The sequence below is a fragment of the Protopterus annectens genome, chromosome 3.part0 (genome assembly GCF_019279795.1).
Source record: "Protopterus annectens isolate FY-2018-M chromosome 3.part0, PAN1.0, whole genome shotgun sequence".
Classification (NCBI taxonomy): domain Eukaryota; kingdom Metazoa; phylum Chordata; order Ceratodontiformes; family Protopteridae; genus Protopterus; species Protopterus annectens.
The window spans coordinates 283107697-283128200 of record NC_056731.1 but is presented as its reverse complement, the minus strand read 5'-3'; the positions used below and the strand labels follow the sequence as shown (position 1 = coordinate 283128200).

The 20504-nt window shown below is 42.2% G+C and overlaps 1 protein-coding gene across 1 annotated transcript in view; it reads right to left on the bottom strand.

The window, feature by feature from the left end:
- Nucleotides 1-20504, bottom strand: part of NEK10 (NIMA related kinase 10) — a 3576599-nt gene that overhangs the window by 1963785 nt on the left and 1592310 nt on the right. The window contains exon 12 of the mRNA XM_044064761.1: nucleotides 12269-12355. Coding sequence (XP_043920696.1) covers nucleotides 12269-12355 — 87 coding nt within the window. The remainder of the gene's footprint in view (nucleotides 1-12268; nucleotides 12356-20504) is intronic.

Genomic DNA, 20504 nt, shown 5'->3' with positions numbered 1-20504 from the left:
TAACACATGATAAACAATAGGATGTTAGGCCTAATCCAATACGTGGTAATAATAAAACATGAAAAAGAACTTATACTAATAAAATAAATAAATAATACAACTAAGGGGGCAAAGCCCACACCTTCTACATCTTGGTGTAGAGTGGACTCAACTGGTCAAGTTATAGAGGGTAAAAAAAGAAGTTATGCACTCACCATAACGTTCCATGTTTGTTGCCCATCTCGCCTTCATTCTTGCTGGTTGGGTTCAGAACCAATCATCAGTTCTGACTCGGCCTTTTTCTAAAGCTCGAGAGCTTCCACTGGCTCGAGGCTACACCCTACCCCATCATGCCTTGGGAAGATTACCCAGATCTTGTTTGCAATTACTAAATAGAATAGAAGTCATATACCATATATTCCAGGTATATTTACAGACATATACTCTTCGAGATAAACAAGGGAATCAGAGAACATGAATTCCACATCTAATAAAGACCTCTCGATCCTCCAGGAGGGATGCAAGAATGAACAAACATGGAATGCTTTGGTGAGTACATAACTTCTTTATGTTATGTTGTCCATACCGCCTTCATTCTTGCTGGTTGGGCCAGCATCCCTAGCACCTTCTTTCTTGAGTGGCTCAAGGGAGCAAACTCTTCAGAACGGTGGACCCAAAAGGAGCCCTGTTCCGGGAGGCCACATCTACTTTGTAATGAGTGATAAAAGTATGAGGTTTTACCCACATTGCTGCAGCACAAATTGAATCCATGGGCAACCTAGCTTGAAAAGCAGCTGAAGGTGAAATAGCTCTCGAGTGGCCTCTGATCTTTCCAGGCAGTTGTTTATTCTGGGAGGTATACAAGAATGTAATAGTATCTGTAAGCCATTTTTGATAGAGTGACTTTAGATATTGAGGCAAACTTCTTTTTGTCTGAAAAGGACATGAATAATTGATCAGATTTTTTGAATTATGTTGTTCTGTGTAACTAGAAGCGTAACTGCCTGTGTACATCCAACTGGTGAAGTTTGTATTCTGCCTTGTTGCCATGATTAGGGAAAAAGACAGGCAGATCAATGGACTGATTTAAGTTAGTTTCAGAGCAAACTTTGGGAAGGAATGAAGGATTAGTTCTAAGGGAGACTGTCTTTATGGAAAACTAAGTAGGGAGGGCGTATAGATAGTGCTTGAAGTTCTGATACCCTCCTATTTGAAGTGATAGCTACCAAAAAGACCATTTTGCAGGTTAGAAATTTTAGATGACAGGAAGAAGCTGGTTCATATGGTGGAAGGATTAAAGTAGACAGTACCAAATTGATGTCCCAAGGAGGAGGTGGTTCTCTTATTGGAGGCCTTAACAAAAATGTACCTCTCAAAAAGGCTTTGCATAGTCTGTGACACATCATTTTTGAACCCAAATTGCCAATGTGATAGTTCGATATGGTGGCTAGCTGAACTCGAATGGTGGCTGTTGCTGTGACTTCATGAAAATGTTTTGCTAAGAAGTCTGAAATGCAAGCTACATGGGCTGTGAAAGGGTCAATGTGATTGGCAGAGACCCAACAAGAAAACTTTTTCCACTTGCTCGCATAGAGTTTCCTAGTTGTGGTTTTATGAGATGAGACTAGGATGTGTTTTACAGCAGAGAATATATCTGGAAGCCTGGCTAAGATTGGAAGTGGAGTAGCCAAGCTGTCAATTTTAGGGTGTGGACTGAGGGAAGAAGAGTCCCTGATGGATGAGTCAGAAGGTCTGGTACTGGGTCCAGAATCCAGGGCTCTTCTTGTAGATGGGGCCAAAGAAAGGGGAACCAAATGTGACAAGGCCAGTATGGAGTGATGAGTATTAGCCTGCATCCCAATAACTTAGCTTTCTGTATAATGTTGGGGATTAAAGTGAAAGGTGGAAAGGCATAAAGAAGACCCGGGGGCCAATCGAATACAAGTGGATCCCTTGGTGCCTCCCCTGGTGGGGGGATCAGGGCAAAGTAGTTGCTGCATTTCATGTTCATGGATGTGGCAAAGAGGTCACAGCAAGGCTGACCCCAACTGCAAAAATCTGATTCGCAGTTTCCTGTTTCAGGGACCACTCATGAGACATTAGAATAGCTCTGCTCAATTTGTCCACTATCATGTTGGATCTCCCTGGGATGCGTGTTGCTATCAGAAAACATTGGGGGGAGACTGCCCACTGCCATACTCTCTGAGCCTCTCGACATAGGGGGTAGGATCTGGTTTCGCCTTGTTTGTTTATATACCACACGACTGACATATTGTCCATCTGGATTGCAATTGTTCCTAGTGGAAGGGAGTTCTGAAATGCTTGCAACACCAATAGCACCGCTCTCATCTCTAGGACATTGACGTGCAAGTGGTATTCATTGTCCTGCTAAGTTCTTTGGACCATCTTTCCCAGATAATGCCCCCCCCCCCACCCTATCTGGGAAGCATCTGTTATCACTGTAGCTACTGGATGTGGGGGAATGAACACTCTGCCCAGAAGCACCTAGGTTAATTGACGCCACCAATGCAGGTTCCTCTTGCAGGAATCTGTAATAATAATCTTGTGGGACATGGGTAGCTCCTGCATGGGCCACTGGACAAAAAGTAACCACTGAAGGACTCTCATGTGTAAACGTGCAAGGGGTACTAGAATAATCCTGCTGCCAGTGTACCAAGTACCTTTAGAACAAACTTTGCCTGTACCTTGTTTTGATTGAGTTAGAGGGATATTTCATGCTGTAGTGTTTGAACTCTGTCATGAGGAAGTTTTGCTACCATGTCCTTTGTGTTTAAGTCTGCTCCTATGAAAGAAATCTGTTATGATGGCAACAAGGCAGATTTTTCAAAATTTATTGTAATGCCCAGTTAAGAGCACAGATGAATTGTGGTGTCTCTTGCTTTGACTAGTACATGGTCGGTGGTAGCGGTCAGGAGCCATTCGTCTAAATACGGAAACACTTGGAATCCTAGATGTCTCAAGTGAGCCATAACTACTGCCATGCATTTGGTGAACACTCTGGGGGCTGCAGTGAGACCAAAGGGTACAGCTCTGAATTGGTAATGACTGGCTCCCAGCCAAAAGCGTACATGGCTCCTGGACCGCCTGTCCATTTTGATGTGGTAGTACCCATCCTGGAGATCTACAGAGCACAATCAACTGTCTAGTATTGACTGCAGTGTTACCATCCGGAACTTTGATTTCTTTTACTGACTTGTTTAGTCTGCTGAGATCCAAAATGGCCTCCAGTCCCCTGTCTTTTTTGGAACTAAAAAGAACCTTGAGTAAGTTCCAGATCCGATTTGGTCTGCTGGGATATTTTAAATGACTCTTTTCTCTAGCAACCTTTGAACTTCTATGATAGCTTGATCCCTCTGACTGGGTGAAATATCCGGGACTGATCTTTGTTGTGCGGGTGGGGAAGAGAATGGTATGTTGTATCCTCTGGATATTATTGTCTGTACCCATTTGTCTTGTGTAACATCTAGGAGGCTTTTTGGTACAGTGATAATCTGCCTCCGACTGCCTCCAGAGGTGGACAGGTGGGCCTCCTTTCAGGAGCACTGGAAGGGCCTATCAGAGAATGTACCTCTGTCACCCTGGTTTTGCGGACCCCCTCTGCTGCGAGGTTGGTGTCTTCCATTATTGTTTCCCCCTCTGCCCCTGGTGGAATAGTCACCACATGCGTCCGGTAAAACTCTTTGGGATTTACGGAACCACATCTTTCCTCCCTTTTGACCTTTGGGGTAAGGTCTTGAAGGGAGAGAAAAATGTATTCCCACGGCAGACAGTCCTACCTTCCTATTTGCATTTGGTCAGAGTCTCTTTTACTTTAGGCCCAAACAAGGACAAGCCATCAAAAGGGGCGTTTATAAAGGAAGACTTGAAGGGTTCAGCAGACTCGCATAGGTGCATCCAGGAATGCCTCCTTAGGGAGATTCCTGCACCTGCTGCCCTAATCTCTCCAACAGCTGCATATGATATGAGTCGCATAGAGGAGTTGACTACGGAATTTAAGGTAGCAAGCTGAGCAGTCACCTTATCTGAGACCCCCTGCAGCTGTAGAACCTTGGAGGGCATCTCCTAACTCCTTCAGGAGATCCCTCTGAAAATTGGCAAAATGAGTCAAGTAGTTCAGCAACCTGAGTGTACCATTACGGTAGTCCATCTCACCAAATATTATTACGTGTGGGATCCTCGGCCGCTTCAGAAAGCCTGAAAACATCTGATTGAATCGTGGCTAGGAAGTACCCCATGGTGCATGAGCATATTCCCCAGATCTTGTTTACTACTAGTCTATCAGAATAAGTCAGAAAAAAAAGGACAAAGGTCTGGAAGAATAAATTGTAATAAAGGTGCCCTTTATGGTATAAACCACTGTAGAAAAAGAAAAACTGTTTCCAGATCCTCCTGGGGCTGGAGGGTGGGTTTGTAATAATGTTCGGCGAGATGGACTACATACATGGAACGTTATAGTGAGTACATAACTTCTTTATGTTATGTAGTCCTATCTTGCCTCCATTATTACATGTGGGACAGTGTCCCTAGCATTTTGGATGGGTGGCTCACTGGAAAATACTCCCGAGTACCGTGGAACCAAACAAGGCTCTACCCATGGAAGTTAAATCCAATTTATAATGGGAATTGAAGGTATGAGGGGTAGCCCCATGTTGCTGCTGCACATATATTATCAATAGGCGTCCTGGCTTGGAAGGCAGCAGAAGTAGAAAAAGACCTGGTAGAATGCACTTTGACTTTAATGGGTAACTCCTTTCCCTGAGAAATGTAAATGAAGGAAATGCAACTTGAGATCCAATTCGATAGTGTGACCTTAGAAACTGCCAAGCCCATTCTCGTCTCAGCAAAAGAAACAAACAGCTGCTGATTTTCCAAATCCTTTGGTTCTGTGGAAATAGAAATGCAGTTGCCTATGCACATCCAATTGATGGAATCTATACTCTGCTTTATTGGTGTGATCAGGGAAGAACACTGCAATTCGATTGTTTGGTTTAAGTGAAAATGAGAACAGACTTTAGGGATAAAAGAAGGATTGGTCCAGAGAGAAACCCTATCTTTGTGAAAAATTAAATATGGAGGTTTAACTGATAGGGCTTGTAGTTCAGAAATTCGTCTGGCTGAGGTTATTGCTACCAGAAAAAGAGTCTTCCAAGACAGGAATTTCAACTGACAGCTATGGGCTGGGTTCAAAGGGTGGCAAAGTAAGTCTAGACACAACTAGATTTAGATCCTAGGGAGGAATGGGGTCTTGAACAGGAGGTCTTAACATCATGGAACCCTTAAGAAAGGATTTGCACAGTTTGTGAGACATAAGACTGGAATCATTAATCCCCACATGAAAACTGGATATTGCTGCTAACTGAACTCGGAGTGTAGCAGCTGTTGAACCCCGGTGAAAGAGTTCTGAAAGGAACTCTAAAACAATAGTAATGGGAGCTGTAAATGGATCAACTTCTCTGTTATGTGCCCATATAGAAAATCTCTTCCATTTACTATGATACAATTTTCTAGTCGAAGGCTTGTGAGAAGAGGTAATAATATGGGTTACAGGTGGAGACAGATCATGAAGTCTGACTAGTGACAGAAATGGAGCAGCCATGCTGTCAGTTTGAGAGTGTGGAGATGGGGGTGAAGAGAACCTGACGTGTGTCAAGAGGTCTGGCACTGGGGCCAGAGTCCATGGGTAGTCTAACAGTGAGGCTCGAGAAAAGGGAACCAAATCTGACGAGACCAGTAAGGAGTGATGAGGATCATCTTGCTTCCCAACAACATTGCTTTCTGTATGACCTTGGGAATGAGTGGAAAAGGAGGAAAAGCATAAAGGAGTCCTGGGGGCCAATTGTGGACGAGTGCATCTCTTGGAGACTCTCCCGGAGGGGGAATGAGGGAGAAATAGGTGCTGCATCATAGGCCTAAAAGCAGATGCCCTATGCTGACCACCTGAAAAAACTCCAGCTATACTCTGTTGCATATCATCTACTCAGAGGTGATCTCTGCTTAACATACAAGGCCATGTCAAACCCAGAGCTATTGGACATGTTACACTTAAAGTAATCCCAATCCTGCAGAGCCACATGCTCCAGGCATCTAAACCTTGTCATCACAATAAACAAAGCATGCTGGAGGGATAGGTTCCTGACCCAGAGACTCCCCAGACTCTGGAATAGATTGCCCATACATGTCAAGCAGAGTGCCTCTTTGGCCCTCTTCAAAAGGAACCTTAATGATTGGATGGGAGAAAGGAAATTCACCCCAGGGATCACGTCAGTCGCCCTGCTAGACAGGGGTCCAGGGAAGTAAATAGTGTGGGAAGAAATAGCCAGGGAATTGGGCCAATAGTCTAGTACCAACCTATGAACCTATGGGGCTAGCAAAGAGATTGCAGCAGGGTTGTCCCCACTTGTGAAAGATCAGATGGGCTACTTTCTGGTTCAAGGACCATTCGTGAGGTTACAATATTGCCCTGCTTAGCTTGCCCGCTATCACGTTAGATGTCCCCAAGATGTGCATTGCAATGAGAAAGCGTTGGGAAGAAATCGCCCAGCTCCAAACTCGCAGGGCCTCTTGACATAAAGGGTATGATCTGGTTCCCCCTTGTTTGTTTAGATACCAAACCACCGATATGTTGTCTGTCTGGATAGCTATCGTCCCTAGAGGGAGAAAGTCGTGAAGTGCTTGCAATGCTAGAAGCACTGCTCTCATCTCTAGGACACTGATATGCAGATGGGCCTCTTGATCTTGCCATGTGAATTGGACAGTCCTGCCTAGATAATGCCACCCCACCCTATCTGGGAGGCATCCGTGGTCACAGTGACAATGGGTTGGTGAGGTACAAAGGGAGTCCCTGTGGTAAGATGACCTGGCTGAATCCACCAGCGGAGATCCTTTTTGCATGAATCTGTGATCAGTATCTGGTGATGCACAGGCAACTGCTGAAAGGACCACTGGGATGACAGCAGCCATTGGAGTATCCTCATATGTAGTCTTGCTAATGGTACTAAGGTTATGGTCAACGCCATTGTTCCAAGAAGCTGTAACACCACCTTCACTTTGACTCTTCGAAGAGGAAGTATCCTGTAAATTTGCTGTGCAAGATTCTGTATTCTGCCTATCATTGGAATCGTGTCTATGTTTGCTCCTATAATGGTTATAGATTGAGTGGGCAAAGTTGAGGATTTTTCCCAGTTTATAGAGATTCCCAACTGGGAACAGAGCTTGATTGTGGAATCTCTAGATTGAACTAGACGATGCCTGGTGGTGGCGGTCAGGAGCCAATCTTCCAGATATGGAAAGACTTGGATTCCCTGAAGCCTCAAATGAATTGTCACTACTGCCATGCATTTGGTTAACACCCAGGGGGCTGTGGTGAGACCAAAGGGCAGCGCCCAAAATTGGTAATGATTGGCTCCCAGCAGGAAGCGTAAGTAACTCCTTGATGCTTTGTCCATCATTATTTGGTAGTAGGCATCCTGGAGATCTATTGAGTACATCCAGCTGTCTTTCCCTAATAGAGGGAGTATGGACTGTAGAGTGACCATCCGGAACGTGGACTTCTTTACATACTCATTTAACCTGCTGAGATCTAAGATGGGTCTCCAGTCTCTTGTTCTTTTTGGAACTAAAAAGAACCTGGAGTATGTTCCGAATCCTGTCTGGTCTACTGGGACCTTTTGGATGGCTCTTTTTAATCGCAGCTTTTCTATCTCTATAGCCGCTTGATCTCTGTGATTGGGTGGTACATCTGGGATCCTTTTGGGAAGGCGTGGTGGAAGGGAAAAGGGTATAGCTAAACCTATGGTGATAATGTCTTGTACCTACTTGTCTCAAGTGAGATTTAGCCAGGCTTCTGGATACAAGGACAGGCGACCCCCAACCAGCTCCAGAGATACACAGTCAGGTTCCACATCAGGAACGCTGATAGGGACGTCACAAAAGGAATTGTGACCTCCGTGATTTTGTGGGCCTCCTCTGCCTCTGAAGGAGGAATCACCCTGTGTATCTTGGAAAGGTCTCTGTGATTTCTTGAACCACATTTTACCGCTCTTCTAACCTTTAGGGTAAGGTCTAGAAGGAACGGTAAAATGGACTCCCACGGCAGAGAAAGTCTTTCCTTCATGTTTACACCTGGTGAGGGTATCTTTCACCTTGGGTCCAAAAAGAAAGGATCCGTCCATGGGGCATTAGTGAATGCAGACTTGAAAGGTTCAGCAAAGTTGCATAGATGCATCCAGGAATGTCTCCTTGAGGAGACTCCTGAACATGCCGCCCTACTCGTGCCATCAGCTGTGTACAAGATCAGCCACATGAAGGAGTTAACGATGGATTTGAGAGTAGTCAACTGAGTAGACACTGTAGATGGGACTGCTTCAGTAGAGGTACTGTGAAGAGTATCTCCTAAATCCTTTTGGAGATCTCTCTGAAGTCTCATAAAATGTGATAGATAGTTCAGCGATCGGAGTGTAAAAGCCACTGAAGAGAAGATACGCTTCCCGTACCTATCCATCGTTCTGGATTCCTTATTGGGCGGATGGATAGAAGAGGAAGTCTCTGCTAACTCCTTCTTAGTGGCCGCCGCCACCACCATATCATCAAAAGGTAAGCCCTTGGATACAAATTCTTTGTCTTTTGGGGCGGAAAGAAATTTATTTGGCCTCCTGGGGACCGGTTCCACGGCATCAGGAGTCTGCCATGCTTTCTGACTCACAAGATCCAGTAATTCATCAAATGGAGGAGACACCCATGAAGCTGAGGGTTAAGACCCGAAAGCCGTCATGTACACTGACTCCTCATCAGATGGGGTAATGGTGGGCCAGCCGCCTCTCTGCCTGAGGATCTCTAAAATGTCTGCAAAGAGACATCTTCAGAGGACGACTAAGGGGACCCCTCTGACTCATCGAGGTCAGTGTCAGATGTGACGGACTCATCAAAGGAGTCTGCATGCTTCCTCTTACATGATCTCTTCTGAGGGGGCTCCTCAGCAGGGTCCTCTGGGGAGGTCTCAGAAGATCGGGGGCCACTCAAATGGGGGTCCTGAGGCTGTGGGTGTCTGCCATCCTGGGGGAGAGAAGATTCTGAGACTGTAGTCGGGAGTATAGCATCAGTCCTTCTACGTGGGGTGGATAAACTATCCAACATGCTCCTCATCCTCACGAAGACCGATTCCTCCAGCTCCAAACGACACCCCGGCTCTGAAGAGAGCATAGGTGCTGATGGCTCCAGAAGGATTGGCTCCGAGAATGATGTAGGGTCTTGAGCTCACTTGGGCCAATGCAGCAAGAGGTAGACTCGGCACCAAAGAAGTTCGGTTCCAAGTGTCCCCATCAGGGCAGACCAAGGAGCTTCGGACCCTAGACACTTCGGATGGCGCCAAGAGTGTCGGAGCAGAACTCTGCTCCAAGACAACCACATGGGGTGCTGGATCTGAGGACACCACTATAGTCGGTACCGGCAATATCGGCTCCAAAGGCCCAATCTGGGCTGGAGGAGGAAAGAGAGCAGGATCGGTAGCAGGAGTTGGTTCCAAGACCGAATGGGTCGGAGCTGACAAAAATTTTGGCAAGGCCGACGACTTGTGGAGTCTGAGCACCACTCTCTTGATGTCTTCTTCAAATAGGCTCTTGGAGGATCTGGAGGACAGTGTGGGAGACCTTGTTCTCTGCAATATAGGCAATTTTAGAGTAGGGGAGACCAGTGGAATGTCCGTTGACTGGCTCTGAAGAGGACTGCTAGTGATCGGCGCCGAAACAATAAGTGCCGATACTGCAGGGTCTGTGTCCAAAATCTTAATCGGCCTCGAAGACTGTGGAGCCAAAGAGACAGAGACCAACTCCAATTTTGGTAACTTCTGTGGAGGTTCAGAGACAGAAGCTGAGGCCGGAGAAAGCTATTTAGAGGTCTTGCCCTTATCCTTTCTAGATGAATGCAACCTAGCCAAGGAGGAAGAATTGGATAGGTCTTCCTCGAATGAAGGCTTTAACATGCCTTTCAAAATCAGCTTATTCTTCCATTCCTGGAGTACTCTAGGGCTAAAAGAATGACAAAAGAGTCAAGTTTCTTGTAGATGTATGGCCCCTAAGCAGTACACACAGATGCTATTGTCCATCGGTGATGGACATTTTTTGCGAACATTTAATACACTTTTTAAAGCCTGACTCTCTGTGTTCTTTAGGTTCCTTAGACATAATGGCAGTAGAGATAACCAACACACTCACACAACAAGAGAGGAACTAGATCCTCTAACTTAAGCAGATCTAGCCCTAACACCAACATAATATAAAAGGGAGTTACTAGGTTCTCTAACTTAAACAAACCTAGTGCAAGAAAAGAAACAGGGACCAAACTAGAACCTCTAAGTTAGATGGTCTAGTCAAAAAAAAATAACACACACTCACGGGATACCACACACAAATGGCCAACAGGCCCAAGTAAATTTTAAATGGCAATACAGTCAAATCCGGACAAATCGGTAATCACAATAAGACTGTCAGCAAAAGACTATGACAGAAAAAACTTCACTAGAAGCAAAAAACTCTTAATAAGCAGTAATAATAATAAAATGGAATCACTTAGCCACGGCCAACCAAAAGAGGCTTCTGATTGAAGACGCGGCAAACGAGATCTGGGGAATGTGCTCATGCACCACAGGATACCTCCTATCCATGAGCCAATCAGAAGTTTTCAGACTTTTGAAAGCGGCCGAGTCAGAGCAGAGGATCGGCTCCGAACCCACACGTAATAATGGAGGTGAGATAGGACTACATAACATCATAAGCTTTCCATATGTGTCCATTGTTCAAGATTCTTTGTTAGGTGGATGGACAGATGAGGAAGTCTCAGACAATTCCTTCTTGGTGGCCGCCACAACCACCATAGCATCTACCGGGACACCCTTTGACAGAAATTCCTTATTGCAGGGGGCAGTAATAAATTTGTTGGGCCTCCTTGGAACAGGTTCCACCGAATCTAGAGAGCCCCACAACTTTCGACTGACTACGTTAAGGAGCTGGTCGAAAGGAGGAGTCACCCAAGAGGTGGAGGGTCAAGAACAAAATGCCTCCAGGTACACAGACTCATCCTCAGATGGGTTTAATGGCCTCCCAGCCACCTCTCTGCTTAAGGATTTCTAGGATGTCCGCGAAAGAGACATCCTCGGAGGGTGACCGTGGGGACCCTTCCAAGTCATCTAAGTCTATGTCCGAAGTAACAGACTCCTCAGGGGAATCTAGATGTTTCCTCTTACAAGTTCTCTTCTGAGGGACTTCTCCAGAGGGGTCCTCTGTGGAGGTTTCAGAAGAGAGTACCTCACCCAATGGGGCACCCTGGGGCATCAGTTCTCTATGCCTAGGGGGAAGGGATGGTAGTGAGGCAGACACTGGCACTTCTGGGGGAAGAGTGCTTGGATCCAAGAGTGGAGCCATCTGGGGTGACAGCACACTCGTCATGACCTCGAAGGCACCATGACCCAGATCCAAGAGAGCCTCTGACTCCAAAGAGCCAAGAGACTTCCCCCTCACCAAGGAGGCGGGCTCCGAGGCTGGTGTAGGCACCGAGCTCACCCATGCCGAAGCCCTGAGAGGTAGATTTGGATCTGACATAGGTCCGACCATAGCAGTAACCATGCAGAGAAAATACAAAAGAATACTGACCTTGTTTTCTAAGTCTGCTGACATAAAGGAACATTGATCTTGTTCCCTGTGTTTGCTGAAAAGCAGCTGAGGGTTCATAAGCAATATTTTCACAGCAGCAGACTTGACTCCCTTCTGCTAGTGCATCTCTGAAATGTCATATAACACTTTTCCTTCAGGTAGTCTCAGCATGCAGTATAGTTCTCCCTGAACAATAGTAATACCCCTATCCATGCTGTGTAAATCATCTGCTCATCTGCTGTACACTAATGGTCTGTTTCATGCATAATAAAACATCACACGTGAAGCTCTGCTGTTCATCTGTTTGAATTAGGAGATGGTCTTTTCCCCTGCATTCCTCTGTGCGTTGGAAATACATACTGCATGTTTCTGAATCTCACCTGTATTTTTAATATGGCAATAATAACCCTGCACTATTTCTGCACTAAATACTTTGAAGAATGCATTATAGTTAGCAATTACCAAAAACAGAGGATGTTTAAAAATGAAAAATTAGGAATTTAGTTCAAAAGTTCCCTGAAGCCACAGAAATAGGCCATTACTAGATTTACAGAATATATATTTATATACATGTGAAGCAAATTCCTTAACATAGCTCTAATGTTACTAACAGAAGTGTGCCATACCTTTTAGAAAGCAGATCATACTCTTGTAGCACTAGTAACAGGTTTTCAACAACAGCAAGATCAGCAATATTATCTCTGCATTCTGGGCTACAAAGTTAAACAGATGCACATTATTACTTTAAATTGTATCTGTTTTTGTACAAAGTATGTTAAAGTTATAATTTAGATAATTAATACATACTTTTTTGACTTTTATATGAAAAACACTAAATATTTCATCATTCTATGGCTCTGACACAACTGTTAGCACATGTGCTTTGAATCTCTAACCTTTCTTTTCAAGTACTTGTCAATGTATAGAAAGTCAGCTTAGTAAAACGGGAATATTTTCTGTTCACACCTCAGATGCAGACATGTTTGGCATGTGGCATCCGTACTTCAATGGCCAAACTTGGACGGCACAGTGGTGCAGAGGTAGCGTTGTCCTCACAGCAAGGGGTTCTCCAGTTTGATTCTCGGCTAGGGTGCCTTCTGTGCAGAGTCTGCATGTCCTTCCTGCATTCGTGTGGGTTTCCTCTGGGTGCTTCAGTTTCCTACCACATTACAAAGAAGCATTTCTCCTTGGGCCTCCGTTGAAAATTGGCTCGTTCCAAGTCTGACTTTCCTGGTAAACAAATGAATTTAAAAAAACTTTAGCTAGTAAATCTGCACAGTATAAAACAATGCAATTTTGCCTACTAGGAATAGTGATAGTTGTTGCATTTGAAAATGGTACTGCAAAGCTACAATTTATTTGTGAATTTTGGTATAGTATTCCTTAGTACCAAAAGACAATTGTGACCTGTGCCAAACTTTTTGCCAGTCCTGAATTCTGGATATTTCTGTTCTAGCCAGCCAGTGAAGACAAACTAAAATGCCCTCAAAAAAGTAAGTTTCATTTATTTTCCCACAAAGGTGGTCCAAATACCTTGCTCGGAAAGCTGAGCAGCAAAGTTGTTTAATCTCATGTGATCCTGGGCAAACTACTTTTAAAAATTGCCAGACCACTTCTTCTGGTACATATTACTGAAGAAACTACAACTGTTTAAAGTGTTTGTACTGTTAGCATTCAGATACCCCTCCTAATATAACTAGCTAGAGGGGTGCTATGCTAGTTTTCAGGGGAGAAAAGCTCTATTTGAAAAGTATATTTCAAGGATTGTTGTCTGATTTGCACAACATTTGAAGCTTTTATTTCTATTAATCATTTAGTCTGAGACCAAGTCATGGGTAACCCAAACATACATCACTTGGATAATGATTTACTATTATTAGGTGAACAAATGGAAAAACTGTGTGCCCCCCTAAACAGTTTCTACATAGTTAGTTCTCAAGCAAGCATACTTTTAGCTCATTCAGTATATTTTTCTGGGTATTTAAGTGCTGGATCTTGTATACCTAGTGAATGAGGCAAAAGGCATACTGATGGAGAAGGTATAACTGGTGATGTACTGTCTCAGCCTTGGTGAGTCACAGCACTGAATAAAGCTTTTACTTGGAAGACTAGAAGATTTGATAGTACATAGTATAGTTTTAGTGCCACTGCATTTCGCTTTGGATCAGACCTGGGGTGCCTTCTGTGTGGAGTCTAAACACATTCTCTCATTGTCTGCAATGAGTTTTATCAAATATTCCAGTTTATTCATGTTACAGGTAAACTGGTACTCAATCAAAACTGTCCACAGTTGAGTGTGTGTAAGTGTGTGTGTGTGTGTGGGGGGGGGGGGGAGTCTACTTCAGTATATAGCAAATCCATACCATCAAAGCCCATTTCATTAAGATGACAATATTGAATCTTCACTTAGCGAAACCTTAAACCAGTGGAAACATTCACCAGGTAACTAATCACTTGGCCACCAGGACAACATGCACACAACAAAGCAATTAAAACCCACCAACGTGGGGAGCTTCTCCCCCCACCCCCTAACTATATATACCAACTCTTAGATTGCACTATTGTGGGGAAAAAGGGCAAATACCTCCAAGGTGGCCAAGTGGTTACCTTCCTGGTGAATATTTTTGCTGCTTTAAGGTTTTGCGTAACTGAAGATTTTATGCTGACATCTTGATGAAACAGGTTTCAAAGATATGGTGTGTGTGTGTGTGTGTGTGTGTGTGTGTGTGTGTGTGTGTGTGTGTGTGTGTGTGTGTGTGTGTGTGTGTGTGTGTCTGTCTGTCTGTCTGTCTGTCTGTCTGTGAATCCCCATAATGAAAAGCAGCACTCCAGGATTAGTTTGATACTTTGTGCCAAATAAGTACCATGAGAAAAAAATGAATGAATTAATTAAATATTTAAAATATATCAAGCACCAATGTTTATTGGGCATATCAAGTCAGAATCTTTAGACTTTCTTGAAACAATACAACAGCATCTCTTTTGAGAAGTAGAATAATTATTCAGCACAAATCTCATTAGTAGCTCTGGTTATGATGTGTTATTTTAATAATATATAATTTACCCTTTTCTAATCTACCAGTTAGATAGGTAAAAATGTTTTGCATGATATCATTACTCGGAAACTGACTACTTTAACAGCCATCTTTGTGAAAAAGCGAAAGCTGCAAAACAAGAAAAACATTTCCTACTTTAGGCAAACAAGTAGTAAGTAATATTCTTTCCACCAAGGCAAGCAAATCTGAAAGGGTAATGAAGTTCATATGGCAACCAGTTCTTAATGCATATGCAAAAATGTGTCCTTCAAAGAAAAGCAAAGACTAGGGGTACAATAACTATACTGCTGACATTTTGTCCCAGTTTCATTTAGAGGAATTTCAAAATTCTAGGGATATACATGGGGGGGGGGGTCTATGTCAGATTGTCGAACATATCATCTCTTCGACAATGCAGGCTGTGGAAGCATTTTGAGTGAGATTGTGTTACAGTGGGGATCAGGCAATTTACCCTTTTCCCCACTGTAATGAGATCTCACAGCTGGTATATATAATTAGCGAGGGGTGTGGGGGTTTGACGATCTGCATTGTCAACAACATGACATTCAACAATGTGGCTGTTCGACGGTCTGACAGACTATACATGGAGATTCATGTTACCCAATTCCAGACAAGATCTATTAAATGGAGAAAAAGAAGAACATTTGCTAAAAGATCCTTCTGGGACCTTCAGAGAGGTGGTTGTTTCTTGAAAGCTCGTAAAGCATGTTTTCTTACAGAAATAATATCTAACAGTAACATCATGCAAGTGACAGTAGTCATATTTATGAAAGAACACACTATTTATTCAGACCAAGAAAATATACTTAATTGTAATCAGCATGAAATCTTCCTTAAAAAAGAACTAGAATCTAATGATGGGATAGTTGTTAAACAGATTTTTTCCAGAGATGAAAACAACAGATAACATAATAATTCAGTATCCTTAAAAGAAATATAAAATATTAGCTTGCATATTCTGTATTTTTGCAGGATGTCATATTGCTTTTAATGTTCTGTGTTATGCTGTATACAGGAGGAATAATTTGGAGACTTGTTGAGTTAAAAAGTGACTACCATTTAATACTGCACTGAAGGATGTGTTCTGATATGGTCAGCAGAGAATGATGGCTATGTTACTTCAGGACAGATCAGAAAGAAAGGCTAATAATTTTCAATAAAGACAGAAGTTTTTTACAGCATTTTCCCAGTTAGATTGGTTAAAACCCTCAAGTGAATTAACTGTCCAGACTGAAACTTTTAAGATGATTCTGCAAAGGGGTTGGCATTAAGAATATGGATGCACAATTTTCTGCCTTTCTGAATATTTTTTGGCCCTACGGTGTTCTGACAATTAGCTTTATTCTCTCTCATACATTCCACATGGCCACTACTATGAATAATCAAAAATAAGATGGTAATACAGCATGTATTTCAAAAGTACATAAATATGCTCATTGACATTTAAGCATAAAATAAAAAAACAGAAATGCAATACAAACCTAAGCAAAATAGAAACAGTCATCTCTATTTTGTGGAACAGCGTATAAGCCACATGCTAATTCCTGCAGCAGACCTAACTATCTGCTTAATTATAGCTTATAAGAATCTGATATAAATAAGATAATCAAGTTACAAGCACCAACTAAAATAAAGAAAAGCAATTGTACCTTAAAATGTGTACCTTCTATCTAAAAAGTATCTGGAGCTATCATTCTGTTTCTTACTGTGGAGATATTTACAAAACATAAACAAATCCTCAAATAAGAAAATGTTGTAGTACAGGAAAATAATTAAATCCTATCATTAAAGTTTCATATTACCTTACAACAAATAAAACAGGGAAACCATGTAACAGGATAGTTAAATCATATCCACAGTGAAACTATATATGTACCACTTTAATGAATCTTTGATTGGGGTGGCAATGCTTAGACATATGACAGCTAAAGGAACGAGTTTGCTGGATAGATTGTCATGTAAATATTTTCTGGAAGATGGATAGTTTCTGTGCAAAAAATACAATTAGAATGTATTCTGGTCTTAAACTGGTTTAATATTCTCATTAGATGTGATTAAATAAAGCAATGCAAACTGCAGTCCAAAATTCAAAAACTGCACGATCAGCTTAAAGAACATAGAAATAATACAGAACTGTATAGGTTAATTAGAGATATTAATGAAAAAAGTGAAAACTATAGAACAGAACTGCAGGACCAGAAAAAATAACATTCAAAGAGATACAACTCGGTCCTGGAAACACAGAAAAACAATCTGTTAGTGGGATACTCATATAACTGTTCATTCACACAACAGTGACAAAGGAAAATAATCAATGAGAGGGATACTAAAGAATCTGCTCACTCACATAACTATTATATGGATATTAACACTACCGAAATATCAGCAGCTTTAGTTCTGTGAGTGCCTCTTAATGTGGATATTCTGTTCACTAAATTAATGCTACTGTTACCTCTAATAACCCAGATGTTTGGTCTTATGCAGATGTTTCAGCAATACCCCAGTGAAATAACTTCTGCTCATTTGGAAGACACAAGAGAAACTACATGAGCCAGGGCTATGGCTATTAGCAGCCAGCATGTAAGAGGCAAAACTACTAAGAAAATGATTTTATCTGTAGAGTGTCCAGTTAGTATATTCTTACCATATGAAAATAAGGAACTTGCATTATTATTAGAATCTAAAAATCACACATCAGAATGTATTTATTTAAGGGAGTCACAATATTCAAGTTCTGAATTTAGGTTTAAAATTTGCTCTTATTTGCTTGTTTAAATTAAATTAATCATACATTGAGTGTTTGCAGCTGTGCAGAAAATTGCACTTATTATTTTTAATAATCAGCATAGTAATAAATTGAATAAACTGCGGTGGTGGTGCTGCAGTAGCGTTGTCGTCTCACAGTAAGACGTTTTCCTGTTCGATTCTCAGCTAAAGTGTCTCCTGTGTGGAGACATGCATGAATGGGCGTACCTTCTTTGAAGGTTGTGCGTCAGGGCTGGCAACACGGTACGTAAAAATCTACTGCCAATCATTAGCGGACCGGAGTGCCGCTGTGGCGACCCCTAACCGGGAAAAGCTGAAAGATACAACAACAACATAGTAATAAATTGAATGACTCTGTGAGAAAAATTCAGAAAGTTTGCCATGAGGTAAAGCCCATCTTATCCCATGCAGTAATCATTTCTGATTCAGAGACAGTCCTACCGCAGTGATGTAACACAATGATGTGCAACACTGTAATAGGCTTCCTGTGTGGATTACCACAAGTGCTAATGAGGCATTCTGGGGGAGTGGTTAATTAACCATGTGGTCTCCCTCAAGAAATGGCTACCTTAAGGTACGTACACAGCCAAGCTATTCAAATATTCGCTCAACTGCATGAGTTAACTTGAATGGATTCGTTAAAGAGCACACCAAAAGGTTCACATTCACCTATTACTTTCAATGGGTAACATCACATTGGAGGTAAGTGCCTGGATGTTTAGTGGACAGGTAGGAGTGGTGGTGGGTATATGTGTGAATGTAAGCAAAGAAGTGAATAGTTTCACGTGAGTGTATGCAAGCAATAATGTCTGACAGAGTGTCTTGTCATGGTGTAAAGAATACTAATGCTGCAGACACATTATTGCGCTTAGAAAATGGGCTAACTGTTAAATTGTTTTCTATGTTTTCAATAACTATACATGTATACAACATATATATATATATATATATATATATATACATATATATATATATATATATATATATATACATATATATATATATATATATATATATATATATATATTTTTTTTTTTTTTTAACTCAATAAACAGAAAGTGCTGCTTAGTAAGCATAAAATAATGGCTCAATTGGTCTCATTCCACTTTCATGCACACACACACACTTTTCTTTTTTTTGATTGTTTTACTTTTACACTCGCTAAACTGCAAAAACACTGCTTAGCGAGTGTAAAATAATGGCAGCAGTTAGCTTCCTAACAGTCCAAGCTCCATGGCACCTTAATATACTGCCACAATATTTTTCACTGAGCATTACCTATACATTAATACCCTGCTAGAGAACGTTTGTTCTCCAATCAGACTGGTGATGTACAAGTCGCCCATTCCCTTAGCATGTTTGTCAGGTCAGTGTGTCTGCCTGGCTGATTGAATTAAGGGCTTACTTATGGAATAAGTGGGGTAGGGGTGGGTAGGTGGATGCGTGTGTGTGTGTGGGGGAGTGTACGCGCGAATGTGTGCATATGTGCATGTGCACATGCGTTGGGGGTGTCATACCTCAAAAATCCCTTAGACTAATGAGCAAATCCTGCAATACTGGAGGGGGACACTAGACACTAAGGACCCTTAAAAGTTAGCGATGCATGGTTTCAGGTGAGTGTATCCATGTGTGTCAATGTGTCTGCCTGCATGGTTGAAGTAAGGGCTTAGTTGTGGGATAGGCAGGGAAAGGGTGTGTGTGCATGTGTGTCTATACAGACATGCACATATATTTATATGTATAGGTGTGTGTGTGTGTGTGTGTGTGTGTGTGTGTGTGTATACATATATATATATATATATATATATATATATATTTTTTTTTTTTTTTATAATATATATATATACACACACACACACACACACACACACACACAAATACATGTATATATCTATATAGATGAATGGGTGAGTGGGTTCAGGTGGAGGACTGCATGTATACGTGTGTGTGTGTGTGTAAGCATGTTTTGGGGGTGTCATACCTCTAAAATCCCCTGGACTAATGAGCAAATTCTGCAATACTGGGGAGGGACATTTAAACATTAATGGGAAAACTCTTTTGCATCATGAAATACCAATGGTTGGGGAAACACTAGATAATATGGAAACCTAAAAATGAAATGAAAAGCACTTTTAAAGTACAAAATACCTATGGGCGGGGGTAATTCTAGATACCAGGGATGTAAAAAGGAAGCCACAACATGCCTGTACCTTCAGCACCCAACCCAGTTCCTCAGCAGAGTGTTAGTCCTCTTTGCCACTACTAAATACTAAGGATGTCCTTAATATATTATGTTAAGACACTGAAAAAAGGGGAATGTCAAACATTTCATCCTTGGTACAGAGGCCAGCTTGACAAACCAGAGCCTTAACCCTCTATTCTCAGAGGAGGGCTTGGAAATACAGCATATTTTTTTAAGCTATAAGAAGTATGAAACTCTAATAGGTTCATAGGTTCATAGGTTCATACTAGGCTATCTGCCCTAGGGCATTTACAAGCCTAGCCAGAGTGTGTGTGGCTTTCACCACCCCTTAGGATGAGAATACTATACCCATTAGTTTGCTGTGCCTCTGTCCAGCAGTGACACAGAGATGATTCCCGGGGTAAACCTACAATCTCCCATCCACTCGTCAAGATTTCTCTTGAACAGAGTCAGTGAGGGGCTCTGCCTCACATGGACTGGGATTCTGTTCCATAGTGAAGGGAGTCTCTGGGTGATGAATCTGTCCCTCCAGCACGTCCTATTTATATCCGTGTTGAGGTTTAAGTCTCTTGCTCTCATGGCTCTGGTGGATTTGGATTTTTTGAGGTGGAGCATGTCCATTAATTCCGGGTTGGACATGGCCTTGTATGTCAGGCACAGATCACCTCTGAGCAGACGGTATGCGACTGAATAGAGCTGGAGTTTCTTCAGTCGGGCAGCGTATGACATATGTTTGAGCCCCTTTATCCTTTTGGTGAGGAACTTTTGGGGTCTTTCCAACTGCTGCAGGTGTCGGGTAAGGTATATTCCGAATGGGGCGTTGTACTCAATCATTGG